The following is a 19,344-nucleotide window of genomic DNA, read 5'->3' as shown; positions in this document are numbered from 1 at the left end:
GAGATAGAGGAAATGGGGGAAGAAAAAGAGGGGAGGAAAAGGCTGCAGTCAATTTAGCGACGCTCTTGCCGCACGGCGCTTCCGGTTTGTGTGGTGGGCAGGTGCGATTGGCAAGGGAGGCTGGGAAAGGGCGGCGGGTCGCACCTGCCACGCTCAGACCCGGCCAGGGCAGGAACGCGATGGAGACGCGTCAAGGCTGTTTTTTGCTGCTGCGACGCGTCTTTTCGTGTTTAATTGAAAACGCACGGGCCAAGTCTGGTAGGTCGTGTGGCGCACCAGTTCACTAGCCACAGTGGATGTCTGGGCATGGGGCATTTGAAGCCTCGGCAATCGGCGGCGGCTGCACCGCAATTGCTGGCGAACGTGCCTTCCCCAGTTTCGGGCCAATTAGCACGAGCACAAGCACAGCAAGAGCGAACGGTCACTGGGACACGCACCTGCAGCAAAGCGCCTGGCAGCTGAATTTCCAAAGCGAAACTCTGACGATCTTCAATCGACACTTTCACAACAGCAGACACCACCTCATACGTTGCCACGCATCACGACACAGGGGCAGCAACACGCGAGCGACAGCAGACACCCAGTTCGTGCCTTGCACATCACACCAGCCAGCCATGGCGCCGCGTAAGAACTCGCAGTCCACGGCAGCCGAGCTGTCGCTGGTGCAGCTGCAAAAGTGCTTCGTCAACCTGCCATCTTCGCTCGTCAACATTCTCCTGAACGTGGATACGGTAGGTCGTGCTTGATGTGGCCGCGAGAACCTTTCATGCTTTTATGCCCCCTTTACTGACTGACAGCCCATACAAAATGTCGTCATCGAGCTCAGCTACCGCGCCCCGGCGGCCCCTCGTCCCGACAGCTCGGGGCCGACGCCCTCGGTCCAGCGGTCCATCTTCGTCGGTTGGACGGGCATGCCGAGCCGACGCAAGATGGCCTCGCTCGTCGGCCGCGACAGCATCACAAGCAGCGCCCGCGGGGGCGGCGGGCGGACGGGTGGCGGCAGCGACCAGGAGATTGCCGTCGTCGAGATCGACGCCACGTTTGCACACACGCTCGGCCTGCACGACGGCCAAAAGGTCACGGCCACAATCCACCTCGACCCGCCGCTGGCACACACAATCAACATTGAGCCGCTGACGCCCGAGGACTGGGAGATGGTCGAGCTGCATGCCACGTTCCTCGAGATCAACCTGATGAACCAGATCCGCGCGCTGCCCAATCCCGCCTTCACGGGCTCTGCAGGGCCGGGCGGCGCAACCATCCCTCCACACCCGCTGACGCTGCACCTCTCGCCGACGTCGACGGCCAACATCAAGGTGCTCTCGCTGGAGCCTGCGCTGCCGTCCGACGCGCCGTTTGCCAAGGTGGCGCCCGACGCCGAGGTGATTGTGGCGCCCAAGACGCGGGCGAAGCCCTCGCGCAGCAGCCGCGAGAACCGCAGTGTGACGAGCACGTCCAAGAAGAGCGGCACGAGCACAGCACGGGGACGGGGCGCGCGCGAGGAGCGGAAACCGGCGCTGTTCTTGCGCGCAGTCGACCGGGCGCTCTGCGACGAGTGGTTCGATGAGGACGTGGTGGCCGGCGATGCAGGTCTGGCCGTGTGGGTGGACCGCGACCTGCTGCTGCCCAACGAGTTCCGTGGCCTGAAATGGGCGTCCATCACACTGTTGCGAGCGGGCGGCACACAGCCTCCCAAACAACCGCAGCAGCCGGGCGGTGGCGGCGGTGAGATTCTTGTGGGCGGCGCGACGGCACCTGCGCTGGGGACTGGCGCTGCACAACCAGGCGGCCCTGGCCTGAGCTCCATCGAGTCGGCAGCACGCATCATCGTCCAGATCCGTCCCTGGGACGACCCGCCAAACGGCCAGACAGCCGCACTGTCGCCTGCTCTCTGCTCGGCCCTCAGTTGCCAGGGCGTCGTCGGCGGTGTGGTCAAGATCGAGCCAGCATCTCAACCGCTGGCCCCGAAAATGGTGCAGAAGATTAAGCTGTACCCCTTCGAGGACAGCAGCAGCAGCAGCAGCAAGCAGGCAGCAGGGATCAAGTTTGGCGGCGACGCACAGCACGAAAAGGAAGACGCCGTCAAGCGGATCCGAGCACACTACGGTGGTAAAGCGCCGCAGGGTCTGTTCCAGGGCCCGCTGACCGACGGTCTGGTCTTGGGTCTTAACAACGGCGCAGAGCCTGCTCCAAGTGGCTGGTGCGGCGGTTTCTTGAAGCTGAGCGTGTCACCCGCCGACGTGGCAGCGCAGGGCGACAACACAAAATGGATCCTGGGTTCCACAGTCACCAGCTCTGCCTACGAGGTCCAGGCGCCCATTCCGAAGCCATCCTGGTTGGTGGAGGCGGAGGCGAATGCCGCGTCCCCGCTGTCTTCTTCGCAACAGACTCTGGTCGGCATCAACGGCATCTTGAGCGACCTGCAGACGCACCTGTCGCACTCGTCGTCCGTGCTGCTGACCGGCGCACTGGGCTCTGGAAAGACGTCGGTGGCACAGCAGACTGGCGAGGCGCTGCGGACAAGCGAGTTCTTCCACGTGTCGTACCTGGCCTGTCGCAAGCTGGTCAACGAGGAGAGCAAGATTGCGACGATCAAGGAGACGCTGAGCCGCCTGTTTATGGGTGCCAGCTGGGGCGCGCGCCTGGGCGGCAGGGCGCTCGTCATCTTGGACGATCTCGACCGTCTCTGCCCCGCGGAGACGGAGCTCGTGGTGCAGAGCGAAGAGGGCCGCAGCCGGCAGATCAGCGAGGGCCTGTGCGCGATTGTGCGGCAGTACTGCGGCCGGCCCGACAGCAATGTCGTGCTGCTGGCGACGGCACAGGGCAAGGACTCGCTGCACAACGTCGTCGTCGGCGGCCACGTGGTGCGCGAGATTGTCGATCTCAAGGCGCCGGACAAGGATACGCGCCGCAAGATTATGGAGAACTTTGCGAGGCAGAACGCGCTCGATGCAGAGCAGGCCGCAAAGCGGCTGGGCAACGGCGGTCAGAACAGCGGCGAGGACACCAACAACAACAGCAGCCGGCCGACGACCGCGGATGGCCGGGCGGCCAGCGACGACGGCGGCAACTGGATGATGGACGGCGCGAGCCAGACGAGCCGACGCGACACGCAGGCAGCGGGCGGCGACGGCGGCGGCGACAACGACGGCGCGTTTGTGATCCAAGAGGACCTTGATTTCCTGGATGTCGCGGGCGAGACGGACGGGTTCATGCCGGGCGACCTGAGCCAGCTGGTGGCGCGGGCCAAGAACGAGGCGCTCGTGCGGTCGATCACGGGCAACAGCGACCTCGACGACAACGTGTCGAGCATTGTGCCGCTGGACCGCGTGGACTTTGCGCGGGCGCTCAAGGGCTTCACGCCGACGTCGCTGCGCAACGTGACGCTGCAGCACTCGACGACCAAGTTTGACAGCATCGGCGGGCTGCAGGAGACGCGGCGCGTGCTGCTCGAGACGCTCGAGTACCCGACCAAGTACGCGCCCATCTTTGCCAAGTGCCCGCTGCGGCTGCGGTCGGGCCTGCTGCTGTACGGCTACCCGGGCTGCGGCAAGACGCTGCTGGCCAGCGCGGTGGCGGGCGAGTGCGGCCTCAACTTTATCAGCGTCAAGGGCCCGGAGATCCTCAACAAGTACATTGGCGCGTCCGAGAAGAGCGTGCGCGACCTGTTTGAGCGCGCGCAGGCCGCCAAGCCGTGCGTGCTCTTCTTTGACGAGTTCGACTCGATCGCGCCCAAGCGCGGCCACGACTCGACGGGCGTCACCGACCGCGTCGTCAACCAGCTGCTCACGCAAATGGACGGCGCCGAGGGCCTGTCGGGCGTCTACGTTCTGGCCGCCACGTCGCGCCCGGACCTCATCGACCCGGCCCTGCTGCGCCCCGGCCGTCTCGACAAGAGTCTGCTGTGCGGCTTCCCCGACGCGGCCGACCGCCTCGACATTTTCCGCGCGCTCGGCAACAAGGCCAAGATGAGCGACGAGGTGCTCGGCGGGCCCAACCAGAGCGACGACAGCGAGGCGATGCGCAACCTGGCGCAGCGCACCGAGGGCTTCTCGGGCGCCGATCTGCAGGCGCTCGTGTCGAATGCGCAGCTCGAGGCCATCCACGACGTGCTCAACGACCGCGAGCAGAAGACGTCTGCCGCGTCGGCGTCGGCGACGAGCGCCGCGAACGGTTCCAGCGGCAAGCGCGCGGCCGTGTCCTCAGGCAAGAAGTCGGCATCCGGTGCCACCGCCGCAGCGGCCGCCGCACACAACTTTGTCTCCTTCCGGTACGGTGCGGACGACGGCAGCGCGTCGTCCGAGAGCAACGGCCAGGCACAGCACCGGTCGGCGGCGTTGGCGGAGCGCGCGGCCATTGTGGCCAAGCTCGACAGCATCCGGCTGGCACGGCGGCGCGAACGCACGGCCCAGCGGCCGGGCTCGGCTGGCGATGCGGACGGTGGCAAGGGTGCGGCGGCGGCGGCGGCGGCGGCGTCGAGCCGTGATGTCGTCATCCGCTGGAAGCACGTCTACAAGGCGCTCGACAGCACGAGGGCCAGCATCAGCGACCAGGAGCGGCGGCGGCTGGAGCGCATCTACAAGGAGTTTGTGGTGGGCCGCAGCGGCGAGATGCGCGACGGCCAAGGCAGCATGGAGATAGGCGGGCGGACGAGCCTCATGTAGGGGAAGAGGAGAACTGATGACGAATGAAGGAATAAAGAGACGAGAAAAGGCGAGGAGAGAGGAAGAGCATCGCATCTGTAGATAAGAACAGCCATTGTATTCGTATATATAGTGTACTATATGGGACTCAGAAGGAGGTATACCAAGCATTCATACCAGGAACAAAAATAAAACTACAGGACATCGACCATTGAGACGAAGCCGAGTAACGTTTGAGAGGAGAAATGAGGCTGTTTGATGTTCCGTATGTAAAGTTTGTTGACCTTACACAAAGTTAGGTGCTATGCCGCTGTATTAGGGCGCTGTTGCAGCCGGCAGTGCGCTGTGAGTGCTATGACGTTCGTTGTCCAATCACATGGTAGCGTGAGCTCGGGTTGCAACTTCCCCAAATCGACGGCCAAGCATGTTGAGGCCCCACTGTATCCAAACACAGCTACAGCTGTCCTTTGACGTCGTCAACTGCAATCAACTGCAACTTGCACGACTCAACATCTCAACATCACAACCACCGACATTCAGCCCTGCGGCTACGATACCCCTAGCAGAAACACAACTGTACGAACACCAACCCCTATCGACACACCGCCACACAATGGCGGCAACGTCCGCATCACAACCAGGCGCGAGCGTCATCGGCCAGGCGCTCGTCGACTTTTCGACGCAAGGCCTCTTCCCAGCCGACAACGACGTGGCCACGGCGGCTCTGCGCCCCGAGACGCTCCCCGACGCGATCCGCGTACTGTCCGATGCCAAGACGGCACTCGAGACCGAGATCCAGTCGATTGTCCACGACACGGCGGGCGACGTGCAGGCGTGGATCGACAACGCCAAAGCGCTGCAGGTGGCCATTGCGCGGCGGAAGACGCTGGCGGGCGACATTCTCGTGCGGGCGAACGACGGAGACGGCGTGCGGTCCAGTGAAGGTGGGATTAGGAATGCAGGCGGGGGGCAAACAACGCAATTGCAGACCCCGGCAGAGGCCGAGGCCGAGGCACACGCGCAGTTCCTGACGGGCGAGCTCAACTACAACCTGCAGGTGCGCTACCTGCTCGAGGCCATCCACAGCGTCAGCCGGCTGCTGGACGACGTCGAGCAGGCCGCGGCGCAGCGGCGCATCCTGGACGCGCTGCGGCTGCTGGAGCGCGCGTGGGGTGCGCTGGACGCGATGCCGGTGAGCAAGTCGTGCCGCGCGATGCGGCTGCTGGACCTGCGGGCGTTTGAGCTCAAGGCGGACGTGCACCGCGTGTTCGACCACGTGTGGAGCGCGCTGGTGCGTGTCCAGGCGGACGAGCGGCAGGCGACCCTGACAATCCACGAGACGCGGCCCGACGAGCCCATGAGCCTGTCCGACGCCGTCATTGGGCTCAAGGCGTACAAGGAGGTCGACCGGCGCATGGTGGAGCTCTGGCACGCGCTCGACAAGGCCATTGTAGCACCGCGCACCGACCTGTCACAGCCCCGTCCGTCGCGGCCACGCATCTACGTCGACGGCGCGGAGCTGGGCATTCGCGAGCACAGCCCGTCAGAGAACGAAGCGGGACGTGACGGTGTGGCCGCACTGTTCGAGGACCTCGACACGATGTTCTCATTCTTCGCCGACAAGCTGCCGGCCGACCTCGTCCAGTCCATCTCCTCGGTCATGATGCCAGAGCTCGTGGCCCGTGTCATCGATGTCTGGCTGGCGTCGTCGGTCCCCACATCTCTGGACCAGATGGCCGCCTTCGAGGGCACGTTGCAAGCGGCACAGGGGTTCTGTGCACGTCTGACGGACCTGCACTACACCGGATTCGGCCGCCTGCAGGAGTGGATCGAGAGTGCACCACGCGTCTGGCTCGCCAAGCGCAAAGAAGCGGCCCTCAACACGGTGCGGAACAACGTGGCCAAGGGCCTCGGCAAGCCACTGCAGGTTGAGAGGATCGAGAAGCAGATGGTCTCGCGGTCCGAGGGCAAGGAGCTCGCTGCCGCGCCGGCTGCCGCCACTGGCACAACAGAACAGGCGACCGACTGGGATACAGCCTGGTCCGACGAAGAAGACGAAGAGCAAGAACAAGACTCAAGACCAGCAGCATCAACAAAAGCCAGCACCTCTAAATCAACCGCCACGGCCAAGGACGATGGAGACGATGGAGCCGATGCGTGGGCTGCCTGGGGCGACGACGACGATGCTGCGGCTGAGCTAGAGGAAGAGGCCGCGGAAGAAGAGGCGGTACCAGAGCCGTCAGAACCGAAGGCAGCAGGCAAAGAGAGCCCGGAAGACAACAATGACGATGACGATGCGGCGGATGCTTGGGGCTGGGGCGACGACGACGGCGGAGAGGACAATGACGAGCCAGCAGAAGCCAAGCCGCCGTCACCAAAAAAGGCAAAGAAGGAAGCACCGTCCACATCCACAACAAAAGCACCACCAGCGGCACCAAACGAACCGCACGACACCGCCATACGAGAAATGGTCATGAAGGAAAAGTACCACATCTCGTCGATGCCCGGCCCCGTGCTCGACCTCATCACGTCCATCCTCGAGGACGGCGTCGCGCTGACCTCGGGCGCCTACGAGGGCAGCTCTGTGTCGGCTGCCGGCGCGGGCCTGTTCAGTCTGCCGGCGCTGGCCCTCGCCATGTTCCGCGCTGTCTCGCCGCACTCTTACGCGCACGACGTCGGCGGCAGCATGTACCTCTACAACGACGCCATGTACCTGGCCGAGCGCCTGGGCGAGGTGGCCGCTGCATGGACGGACCGTCTTCCGCCTGCAGCCGCGTCGATGCTGCGTCTCGATGCCGAGGTGGCCAAGCTGCAGGGGTTTGCCAGCCGCGCCTACGGCCGCGAAATGGCCGTGCAAAAGACGGTGCTGCGCGACCTGCTTGGGGGCGACCAGAACGTCCTGCAGGAGAGCGGCGGCGGCGGCAGCAGCAGCCGCGGCTACCCGTCGCACCAAGAGAGCGACGAGGACGCCGACGACTACGTGGACGCCGCCGTGGCGCGCGTGCGGTCGATGGCGGCGGCCTGGGAGGACGTCCTGGCGCCGTCGGCGTGGTCGCAGGCCGTCGGCGCGCTGGCCGACGCCGTGGCCCAGAAGCTGATTGCGGACGTGCTGGACATGCCGTCCATCAGCCAGGACGAGGCGTTTAGCCTGGCGAACCTGATTCAGAAAGTGACGGAGCTGGACGACCTGTTCCGGCCGCCCGTCGACGAAGGCGAAGGCGACGCGAGCATCCCCATGACGTCGCAGTACGCGCCCAACTGGCTGCGGCTGCAGTATCTGTCCGAAGTGCTGCAGTCCAACCTGCGCGAGGTGCGCTACCTGTGGATGGAGAGCGAGCTGAGCCTGTACTTTACGGCCGAGGAGGTCGTGGACCTGCTGCGCCTGAGCTTCGAGGACAATGCGCGGTCGCGCGAGGTGGCCCGCGAGATTGCCGCCAACCCACACCCAGTCGACGTGTCGTCTGCGGGGTGAAGAAGAAAAGAAAACAGCATGTGATGCGCATTGGATGGCATGGTAACCGGATCAAAACGTGTAGAAACGACCTGTGTAGTTATATGAGACCCCATCTGTAAACAGCCTCCATGATCGCCTTGACCTCCTATGTGCAAATGCGAAAGAAAATAATATGGTAGCCCGAGAGGGAACCAGGAATACATGAACAGAAGAAGTACACATGACACGAAACAGCAAAATAACAAAACATAAAATCAAACAACGCAAAATGGTGCTACACATATGACTTCACCGACTGCTTTCTCCGAGAGTCGACTCCCCCCGTTCTCATGCACTCTCGCCGTCGGCCCCGTTTTTGCTCGCCGCTGCCGCCGCCGCCGCCTCGTCCGCGGCGATGCGCTGCGCCTCGCCGCGCAAGAACGCCTCTTCCACGGCCGCGCGCCGCTGCACGACGCGCTGCCACCGCACCGCCCACGCCTTGGCCAGGCCGCTGTCGTCGCCGGCGAGCCACGGCTGCAGCGCCTCGCCCAGCAGCCGGAACAGGTCGCGCATCGCCTTGGTCTCGGCGGCTTCGGCGGCGCGCGCAGCCTCGAGGTCAGCGGTCGCCTGGACGCGCGCCGCCTCCGCCGCCTCAACAGCCGCGTCGGCGTCGGCGGCGGCGGCCGCCACAGCCTCGGCCATGGCCGACGCAGCCGCATGCGTCGACGACGCCGCGCCCGCGTCCTCGTCCATGGCCACATCGAGGTCGCCGTCTTTGGGGGCGGCCACAGCGGCCGATGGCGGCGGCGGCGGCGGCGGCGGGTTGCGCTGGCGCTCCCTGGCTGCCTCGACGGCCTGGGTGGCGGCCGCGACGGCCGTGGCCGCCGTCTGCGAGGCGCCCACCAGCTGGTGCACGCGGCGTGTGACCTTGTCGACGGTGTTGAACACGAGCTCGGCGACGTAGTTGACGGCCAGGCTGGCACTCGCGCCCTTTTGGTCGTTCTTGGACAGGGCCCACTGCACAATCGTGTCGGGCGTCAGGATCGCATAGTTGAGCAGCTTCTCCGTAATCGACACGGCCACGCCCGAGTGGGCGCCCCAAAAGGCCATGACGGCCACGAGAATCTGGGTGCGCGCCGCCTCCGAGGCCGCGCCCGCGTCCAGCAGCCGGTCCTTGGTGCGCTCGATGGCAGCCAGCACGTGCGACAGCGACTTGGAGCCGACCCACAGCACGGCCGTCGTGAACACGTCCGTCGACGTGACCAGGGGATCGAGCCCGGCGTCGAGCGCCTGGCTGTGGATGCGCTCGATAACGGCCTGGACGTCCTCGTCGGCGGCCTTGCGCTTGAGCAGCACGGCCAGCTCCCGCCCCTCGGCCGCAAACGGAACGTCGTCGGCGGCCGTCGCCGCCGCACCCTCCTTGGGCTCCGCGTACTTGAACGGCGGCACGTCCTGCTCCGTGTTCGGGTCGATCAGCGCCTGGTACGGCTCCGGCAGCGTGTTCTTGATGCGCTGGGCAAAGCTGAGGCGAATCTCCTTGTCGATGGCGGCCAGGATAAAGGCCTTGTGCGGGTGCAGGTCCGGCAGGTCGACGTCGTCGACCCACTCGGCCCACTTCCAGGTGAAGCCAAAGTTGCTCAGGTGGTGCGCGAACCAGTCGACGAAGCGGCCGACCAGCTCCAGGTCCATGCGCGGGCTGTTGCGGTACAGAAAGCGGATCGCGCGGCCCAGGCTGGGCGCAATGGCGGCGGGCGCAATCTTGCACGCCTCGGCCAGCACAGCATGGTAGTACACGAGCTTGTGCTCGGGCTGGGGCAGCTGGAAGAGCTGTGCGAACACCGTGTCGACGGCCACGTCCTCGGGCTTCCACGTCGACTTGCCCGGCTCAATCTCGCGCAGACGATCGTAGGGCGTTGCGCGCTTGACAAACGTGCCGTCGGCAAAGTAGCAGTCAATGTCGATGAGGAACCGTGCGGTGGCGTTGCGGTTGAAGTCGAGCCCGTTGATTGTGTCAAGCAGGATGTCGCGGATCAACGACGACGCCGCGTCCGTCAGAGGCGGCACCGAGTGCGGCAGGAACGCCGCAGCCTGCGGCGAGAGGGCGCTCGTGGCCGAGCCCTCGTCCTCGTCCACCCATGCGCCGTACACGGAGAAGTACACCTCGGGGAACAGGGCGCGGGGGCCTGCAATAACCGTCTCGGGGACAGCGATCGCCGGCAGCGGGTGCCTCGTGGCTGGCTCTTGCGCCTTCTCCTGCAGACCAGCCTCCTCGAGTGGTAGCTTGTGCATGCGCGGCAGGCACGTGAGCGGCCAGCCGCTGGCCGCCTCGGCCTGCAGCTGCTTCTGGAGCAGGGCGATAACGCTCTCGGCGGGCGGTGGACCGTTGTCGCCGTCGGCCTCTGTCTCGTCGTCGTCGTTGTCGTCGTTATTGTTGTCGTCCTCCTCTTCTTCCTCCATGGCATCGCCGGCGCCCTTGGCCTTCTTGGCCTTGCGGCCCGTGTCGATGCCGTGGTGGTACGGGTCCATCAGACCCTGCAGCGCATGGGGCTCCGAGGCGATAATGTCCGTCTTCTCCATCAGGCCAGCCGCGCGCTGGCGCCACTGCTCGATGCTGTCGCTGTCAGTGTTCTCCGGGTCCGAGGATGCAGACGAGGCCGACACGGCCGTCATGACGTAGGGAATGGTCAGCAAGATGATCTTAACCAGCTCTGTGCCAATCACGTCGTCGGAGCTGGCCGTCTGCAGGTCGACCGCGCGCGCAAACAAGGTGTCGAGCAGCGGGAACACGCCGTCGCCCTCCAGACACGGCTGCAAGCAGGCGATGAGGCGCAGCTGCAGCTTCACCTCGCGCCAGCGGCCTTCGGCAATGGCGCTTTCGGTCGCAGCAGCGACGGCGCGCAGGACGTCGAGGACAATGTCCGGCTTGAGGGCGTTGACGATGAGGAGGAGGGCGGCGACAAAGGGCGTCTTGAGCGGCTGCTCGCGCACCATCTGGCAGGCAAGGCGGACGAAGCTCTCGCGCGTGGGACCGTTGTCGTCGGTGCTCGTGACGAGGCGGGCGATGTCTACCACCTCGTCGTCCCATCGGCTCAGGGGCGATTCGGCGAGAGCCAGCAGGCGGCGGCGGATGCGGACAGGCGCGGGAGGCTCTGAGCGGCGGCGCTGGTTGCGGAACTCGTTGTCGTCGTCATCTGCACGGGTTAGTCTGTCGGACGACGTCCTTCAAGATTCTCAGCCAGGGATGTGCAAATGGTGAAGGGGGCGCACCTCTGTATCTCCGCTTGCGGTTGTTCTGGTAGTTGTTGTGTCCGCCGCGGCGGTCGTAGTCGGCCATGGCGGCTCGTGTTTGCTATGCGTCTCAGGCAAAACTCAAGTGTCGCTGACGTCGCTGACGTCGCTGACGTCGCAAGCAAAAGGCAAATGGATCTTTGATCTCTCGACCGCCAGCGAAAGCTGGGTAGCAATTGAATAGGGCTCGAAGGCTGTGAATGAATGAAAGCAACAGCTGGGATGAATGCCGGATGCAGAGGACCGAATGATGGAAATGCACGTCGCAGTCGCTGACAGTTGTGGCCGTAGTTCGTGATGCTCGCTGTGACGATCTGGAGATGGAACGCGAGAAAAAAAAGAGAACACGCAAAAGGGAACATTCGCGTGCCCCATAAACGCCGGCAACCACCTCTGTGCGACACACAGTAGCTCCTGCCAGCTTGGTGTTTCGGCGCTAAGAAAAACGCTGGTCAAAGTGGCCCAGGCGGCCGACCTGCATTGGCCTGTATGCATTGGTGCCTTGGATCTTGGGCATCAAGTGTTAGCATCCGCAGGTGGTCATAGCTCCTTCCCCATCCTGGGCGAAACAACCAACCCACGGAAAGAGGAAGAGCGAACGTCGTCATTGCACAGAATATAATCTGCCGGCAAAAGAACCACAATCGTCACGCGAGGCAGGTGCGATAAAGCTCTTAGGAGGTCGGTCGATTTGGCTACCCTGTTTATACGAATACAAGTCGATTAAGACGTGTGTGAAGCTTCACTTTATTGCCATCGATGTCAAAGGCGTGTAAACTGGTCCTAGAAATAATCATCGCGGCCATCAATGTTATTCAAGTTGCAATACCTCTACTAAAATAATACAAAATGTATAAACAAGAAATCGGAATGAAAGGGACGGATAAGAAGACACCCTCATCTTTCCCTCATCCTGCTCCTTTCGATTCTCTCCAGGCTCCTAGACCTCTTACTCCAGTCACTCCGGCACAATGATATTTAATGCGAATAGACTTTTCTCCGTCCATGCAAAACATGGCATATCTGGAACTGCCAGAGGTGCCACGGAACGATTGTGATATTTGATAAAAAAGAACATGGAAAAGACAGAGATGGTCTGTCCCTGCGAGCGATAGGCCTGCAGCCAGTAAAAGAAAAATGCAAGGCGTTGTCTTAAAAGAACGAGACTAGGCACGGAACGGCACAGAAGCGAGACCGAGAGACGGGGCGCAGGAGCAACAGTCCACCACCGGACACTGTAAAGACAGAAACAGAGTAAAGCAAGACGGTAACCCGTACATACTGTATACGATGTCTGAAACAAACTAAGGCCATCGTATGCCATGACGTAGAAAAGAAATCTAAAGAGGAAAATGGTAAAGGGGGTGTGGCGAGATCGTAAGAACAAAAGCAGAAAGGCACGAGAGAATACGAAAAAGAAAACAGAAAGTGAGGAGGCAGAGACAGACGGGCCAGGCGCCAAGAGAGAAATGAAATAGAACAGAGGAATAAAAAAGAGAATAAAAACAGCAAAAGCCCCAATGTCATGTCATATCTCGCTCCCAGTTGCAGCAGCTTCCGCGTTGTGTTTTTTTTTTTTGTTGGCCACATGGGCCACATGATGCGGTAAGCAGAACAAACGAAACTCCCAGACCCCGAAGCAATTGAAGTCAAAAACTATCAGATGCCCAACTCCTCTCCCTCCCGTATGCCCATTTTCGATCCCCTTTCCCTCCCACGTCCATATCCGATCCGAATCTAGGCTCTTTGTTTTTCATTAACTCCAGCCCGGTTACCAAGTAGGCGCCCAGCTGAGGAAAATAAAAAGTGATACAAAAGGTGCGAAGCCGGTTTCCGTATGCCACACACGGGGAAAGGCAGCATGGCGTTCGAATCGTCGTAGGTGGCTGCAATGAACAGCTTCATTTGTTGCCAGGAGCACCATTCAGCATTTCCCAAGGCCCCATTCGTGAACACAGGGTGTGATCTTCATCTCAAGACACCCAACATCCCACTCTTTTGCTCTTGCTCTGGCCCTACTATCTCTAGGCTCGCAGCGAGACAAAGAGCTGGTATAGGCCCCAATAAAAGCAAAAAACAAGACGAACGAGGAATGGCTCAGCTGTCGGGATATCCAAGGCAGGGGACGAGGATCAGATGTCGTTTCTCTTAAAAATGACGTGAAAAAAAGAATAAACGAGACAAAATGGGTCGCAGCCTTTGCCGCAGCTTAAGCTGTCACCGATTAAGTTGCAGCCGCTTCGGCATCAGCGACGGTTTCCACTTTTGCTTTTTTCGTATTTTGTTTCGTTATTCAGGAGAGCGTGAGGCCATTCAATCGTTAGGCTCAATCGAGCTTGGCCATCATGTCTTCCCGTGACAACGGCGTGAAGTTGTCAATGTCGAGACCTTGCGACTGAAGAACCGGGACCATGTTGGGAGGTACCAGCTTGTGGTTGAGGTTCGGGGCAATCGACAATTCTTTGTAGGGGAAAGATAAAACATGTTAGCATTCCATTTTGGTTGGGAGGACGTACAATGGCACCCAAAACTTACCGTGCAGAGTGAAGTTGAACAGAGGCGGCAGGTCACGGAGGGTGCCGGTCTGATGTCTCGAGTCAGGCAGCTTCGTCTTGGGGTCGCGCAGCTCGTCAAAGAAGGGGTGCACCATGGCATCAACAGCGGCCAACCGCTCTGTGGGCGTGTACTCAAGGAGGCGCTGGATAAGGTCAAGGGCGTTGGCGTCGGCCTTGCGGAAAACCTTGTTGAAGGGGTGAGGCTTGATCTGGGGGAACTTGTGCTCCATATAGTTCGGGTTCATCGTCCGGATCTGCTCACGCGTCGGCGTACCCAGGATCTTGATGATCTCAACCAATTGGTCGATTCCAGATTCACCCGGGAACAGCGGCTGGCCGAGCATGAGCTCCGCCATAACACAGCCAGTTGACCAGACATCTGAGGAGACCGTTTGTTAGAATGAAACCGAGAATAATACAATGATTAAGACAAAAAGGCACAACGAGAGGAGGTTCGAATGAGACATACCAATCTTGGTCGTGTAGTTTGTGGCGCCAAAGATCAGCTCCGGGGCTCGGTAGTAGCGGGAGCAGATGTACGAGACGTTGGGCTCGTTCTCGACAAGGATCTTGGCGCTACCGAAATCGCAAAGCTTCAGAATGCCCGTTGTCGGGTCAAGAAGCAGGTTCTGCGGCTTGATGTCGCGGTGGCAAATGCCCTGCGAGTGGATGTAGGCGAGGGCACGGAACAGCTGGTAGATGTACAGCTTCACTTCCAGAATGGGCATAGTCGTCTTCATCTTATTGAAGAAGCGGGACGCGCGGTATACCGTCTCGGGGACGTATTCCTGGACCAGGTTCAGGTACACCTCGTCCTTCTATTGGATATGGAGAAGCACAGTTCGTCAGCCTTCACACGCCTCGGGTCGACTCAGGAGGTGAGGCGATACAATGTAGCCAATACGGCCTCATCAAGGCCAGTAAAAAAAAGGAATGCAACACCCAGAACAAACTTACGCGTTCTCCGTTGGAGTAGTAAAAGGCCTTCAGCTGGACAATGTTTGGGTGGCGGACGATTCTCATGATTTGGAGCTCACGGTTCTAGACAAGAGGGCAAAAACGTTAGTCTGAGGGCTGGTCTCGATTGCCTTGTGAGCAACGCTTGAACGCTTGACGAGTCTGCCTGGGGCAAACAAACCTTGAACCGCTTGTCCTGCAGGACACGCTTGATGGCGGCATCCTCGTTGGAGGGCGAGAGCTTCGTCTGGAAGACGACGCCAAAGGAGCCGTTGCCAACGATCTTGCACTGCGTGTACTGCAGGTCTCTCGTTTCGCCAGTCACACCGTCCTGGACTTTCTCACGGACGACCTCTGTGGACGCCAGAAAAGGGCAATTGTTAGCATTCAATTGACGCCGCCACGAACAGACGAACTAAAACAGACGGAGGGCGCGACACATTGCATCGGTCCGCTACAGAGTCCAAACTTACCCCCCATGCGGAGATTGCTGAAGGCTGACGGCCGGCTTTGCGACATAATTCAAAATGCGTTGCAGTTCACGGCGGCTGCTACCGACGTTCGAGAGGCACAATGGCGTTGCGGGTGAGCCTGGGCCCAAAGGTGCAGAGGTACAAGATGGAGGGCGTTGAGGCGGCCGTGTTGGGCAGAACGGGAGAAGAACAAGGGTACGAAGAGAAGGCGAAGCACAAAAAGCACCAATACTCAGCAGAGACGAGCACAGGATTGAATTCGAGCGTGTCTGGCGTGCAGGTCAGTTTGCGAGAGGGCAACTTGTCGTGAGGTCGTTTATGTGTTTTTTTTTTGGTCTGTCCTTCGTTTCTTCGTTCGCTGAAAGGCCAGGGTCAGGTGCAGAACCACTGGTGCGGGGAGGTGGGAAAACGAAGAGGTGGTGTGCGACAGTGCGAGGTTGGGAGGTGAGTCGGTTTTAGCAGCAAAACGAGCACTAGGAAGCGAAATAAAAAAGGCTGTGGAGGGCGAGCCTGGTGTATTTCAAGGTGAGACCGTTGAAAGGTACTTTTGTTGCTGGGTTCTGCGATGAGTGGACGGCAGACCGGAATGCGAGACGAGAGAGGAATGCAACTGTTCGAGTGTCAGAAGAAGGTCAGCTGGGCGAAAAAAGGGCCACTGAGAGAGGGAAAAAGGTGGTTCTGGTGGAGAGAAACAAAAGAAGAAGAGAGAGAGAGAGAGAGAGGGAGACGAAGGGGGAAAAGAGGAGAAACAATTCATTCAGCGGGCTTGCTTTAGCTTTCGGCGCGCGCATGCACAGTTGCAGGTGACTGGAGGGGGAGGGAAGGAGGAAAGGCGGGGAGGGGCGAGCCACACGTAAACAGCAAGCAGTATATAGGGAACGGCGCGGCGGGAAAATGCAATACGACTCGAGGACAGGGGGACTTGCTTGAACGAAAGAGAGGCAGGAGCACAAACAAGAGGGATCGTGAACACAGACACTTTGTGAGAAGTACAAGGACAATGCGAAAGGACGAGAAAGTGTCGCGCGACGTGTGTATTTTGCGTTGTTGCGTGTTGAGTAATGAGTGTTGAGGTGTTTGCTAGTTGGACGTCTGTTTTGAGGGGCCAACTGGGAAGTGGGAAGGAAAAAGTGGGAAAGAGAAGACAAAGGCAGGAGGGCAGGAAAGGATTGGTGACGAGAGGGGGCGGGGGTAGTGTGAGAGGGCTAGAGGCTAGGAAGAGCGAGCGAGGAAAGGGCATGGGGCCAGAAAGCAGGTCCAGGTCGACTGTGCTGATTGAGCGGGTAGGCGCCCTAGCATGGCAGCACTTGACAGGGAAGGAATGACGGAGCTGTGGGCGGACGGGGCAGGGAATGGGACAAGCAGGGCAAGTACGACGTACGACGTAACGGTTTTGCTGTGGGGAGGACACAGGAAGGACACAGGAAAGGAAAGAGTAGATCGATGGTAGTCATTGACGTACTCTGTATTTTCAGTAAAATTGAAAATGGGCGGTCCTGTCTGTTGAGGGCTTGACTCGTCTGTGAGCAACGCGCACGCGATGGCAACAAGTCGGAGCAAAAGGGGAAAAGGTAAGATAAAAAGAAGGGACAAAAAAGTACGGAGACAAAACAGCCGGGGGATGGTCAAGAAAAAGTAGACGTGAATTGACGATGGGTGGGGACAGGAGGTAAAAAGAGGCAAAGAGCGATGGGACGAGAGGGGTGTGGCGGCTGTTTTTTGCCAGGGTGGTGAGGTTCCTCTGTGCAAGGCAAGACCAAGTCACGGCAGCCAATCCCGTCGGGGCAGAACAGAGGTTGACCAGCAACTGAACTGGCTGGCGACCATTCGCCGCGCCCACACGGAGTACAGCGACCCCAACATCAACTTGGACAATGCGATCTGAGGAGCATGCCATTGTCTGGAGGGGTACAGGTACCTGGGGCGCTTGCAACCGCCGCTCCTCCGGGCTCCGGGAGGCAAAGAGCGCACGCGAAGCGCATGCCAGCGAGCGCGGAATAGACGGGATGACAGCGACGACGCCAGGACCAAACGGCGTCCAAACTCAGTGGAGCCGTCGAAGGCAAAGGACGGAAAGGACAACGGCCCACCGCGCCGGATGAGACGAGGACGGGATGAGAGTCCGCTTTCGCTCCGCACTCCAGTATTTGGGCACGAAAGACTCCGTACGATGCACCGCTCTGGCTCTCGTGCTCAACCTTCTAGGCGCAGCAACAGCCGGGCTGGTGGCGCTTTGCCGTGCCAGGCACGCTGGGCGCGGAGACTGGAAAAAAGTATCATGCAGCAAAACCCAAGACCCAAGTTTCGGTTCTGGTCAGGTCGTCTTGGGGAGGCGCTAAGATTCAGCGCCAGTGGCAGCGAGAGACAAACTGAAAAGCACCGCTGGCGCGACATCTCTGAGAACGACCGGTGCGGGTGACCCCTGTTGGCGGCGGGGACGACCCAGCTTGTAGTGGATTACGCAGCGCACTAGCGCGCAACCAGGCATGCCCCAAATTGCCCAGGAGCCCAGCAGCCCAGGTCGCCTGCGCCAGGCGGCGGATCGACCAGACGATGGCTGGGTGGACTGATGGGCAGCAGGCGTAGGTTCCTCGTGCCCTGGCCAAGCTCCACAAAAAAAAAAGGCGACAGTTGAACCTGAGGTACTGTGCAGACAGGTAGAGTATGGAGCAGCTTGCAGGTCCACTACCACACAATGTGGACGGAGAGTGAAGGAGGTGAAGGAGATTTGGAGGGAGAAGCGAAAGCTGGAGCGAGTTGCGGATCGAACAGCATGATCAAGGAACCCAGGTGGCAAGAGACAGACAAATGCAGCACACTATGCCCAACATGCAGGATGCCCAAGCGAGCACAAGACAATCTTTGACGGGACCAACCCGCGAGCACACAACCGCCAGTGTGGAGCGATGTGAGTCTTCCAATCGTGTGCATGCAGCGTCGCTTGCCGCTTCTCAAGTGTCGTCCTCCTCTACCAGCTGCCTCCCTGCGTATTGTCCCCTGCGGTGCTGTCGCCCGTCTACCAATGCCGCACCTTGTTGGGTTGCAAGCGGATAGAAGTGTGTCATGGCAGGGGGACGCGGATAGGTCGATATCGATAAGGAAAACAATTGGGGTACAGGTAGGAAAAAGCTCGAAAGGTCGCGAAAGGAGGCATGCGACTTCTTGACAAGGGCCAGGGCCACCAAGACAGCTGTTTAGAAAGTTATACTTACAGGTGGAAACGGTTGGAGTTGGGTAGACCAAATCAAGTCCGCTTGGTGCAAGCGTGTCAAGAGATTGTTTCGGGTTTTGTAATGGAAGGCTCTTGAGAAAGAGAGGATTGTTGAAATCAGATGCAGGAATACTCCTGGTAACAAGGCTGTAAGTGATAGGCCGAGAGTCAAGTCAGAGCTGGCGGGAGGGAAGGGAATTTGTAAATAGATATAAAAGTGTATAATATGATTGTGCAGATCAGCAGGACGAACGGGGCAATGTAAGAACCTGGCCCGGATGCTGCCTTTGGCTTGGTTTCGAGAACGGATGCAAATGATGACGAAGTTCGAAACAAGTGGAGGGGCGATAGGCGTGTACAAAGTGACAGGTGACGTGAGGAGTAAAAGGAGAGTGATGGAAGGCAGCAAATGGGAGCTGAGGATTGACAGTGGGATAAGGGAACGGCGATCAAATTGAGGCTGGGCAACAATGCACTCCGATCCGTTTTGTTAGAAGTGCTTTGCTGAGACGTACGGGAGTCGGCCGGCGAGGAAGAAGTCAGAAGTCAGAAGTCAGAGTCTTTGTTGAGAATTGCTAGAGGGGACAACTTTTCTTGGAGCTTAGAAAATCTTTTTCCCAAAAAAAACTAAACGAACTGTGAAAAAGGGGGTGCACCGAGTAGATGTAAGACACGACGACAAGACGACAAGACGACAGGGTGACGGTGACCTGGTTTACATCGTACTGATTTTACTATACATTGGGAGCTGTGTGATACGGCTGGGCCATAGTCCTCTGTCTTG

At 60.0% G+C, this 19,344-nt stretch overlaps 4 protein-coding genes across 4 annotated transcripts; 2 read left to right on the top strand and 2 right to left on the bottom strand.

Moving 5' to 3' along the window:
• Positions 1–296: 296 nt before the first annotated feature.
• SPSK_03874 (peroxin-1) lies at positions 297–4,664 on the top strand (the record flags this gene model as incomplete). Its single annotated transcript, XM_016730689.1, has 2 exons — positions 297–731; positions 798–4,664. The coding sequence occupies 2 exons, from the start codon at positions 297–299 to the stop codon at positions 4,662–4,664; spliced, it is 4,302 nt and encodes a 1,433-aa protein (XP_016586458.1).
• Positions 4,665–5,256: 592 nt separating this feature from the next.
• Positions 5,257–8,115, top strand: SPSK_03960 (centromere/kinetochore protein ZW10; the record flags this gene model as incomplete). The annotated part of the gene is made up of 1 exon (XM_016730775.1): positions 5,257–8,115. One exon carries the CDS (start codon positions 5,257–5,259, stop codon positions 8,113–8,115), a length of 2,859 nt encoding a protein of 952 aa, XP_016586457.1.
• A 309-nt stretch (positions 8,116–8,424) lies between these two features.
• On the bottom strand, positions 8,425–11,410 carry SPSK_03944 (nuclear cap-binding protein subunit 1; the record flags this gene model as incomplete). The annotated part of the gene is made up of 2 exons (XM_016730759.1): positions 8,425–11,267; positions 11,344–11,410. 2 exons carry the CDS (start codon positions 11,408–11,410, stop codon positions 8,425–8,427), a joined length of 2,910 nt encoding a protein of 969 aa, XP_016586456.1.
• Positions 11,411–13,690: 2,280 nt separating this feature from the next.
• SPSK_04178 (uncharacterized protein) lies at positions 13,691–15,395 on the bottom strand (the record flags this gene model as incomplete). The annotated part of the gene is made up of 6 exons (XM_016730989.1): positions 13,691–13,824; positions 13,900–14,298; positions 14,389–14,737; positions 14,877–14,960; positions 15,058–15,230; positions 15,350–15,395. The coding sequence occupies 6 exons, from the start codon at positions 15,393–15,395 to the stop codon at positions 13,691–13,693; spliced, it is 1,185 nt and encodes a 394-aa protein (XP_016586455.1).
• Positions 15,396–19,344: the final 3,949 nt, after the last annotated feature.

The sequence above is a fragment of the Sporothrix schenckii genome, assembly GCF_000961545.1.
Source record: "Sporothrix schenckii 1099-18 chromosome Unknown Cont46, whole genome shotgun sequence".
Classification (NCBI taxonomy): domain Eukaryota; kingdom Fungi; phylum Ascomycota; class Sordariomycetes; order Ophiostomatales; family Ophiostomataceae; genus Sporothrix; species Sporothrix schenckii.
Note: the sequence above shows the minus strand (reverse complement) of the source record. Positions and strands in the feature narration are given on the sequence as shown.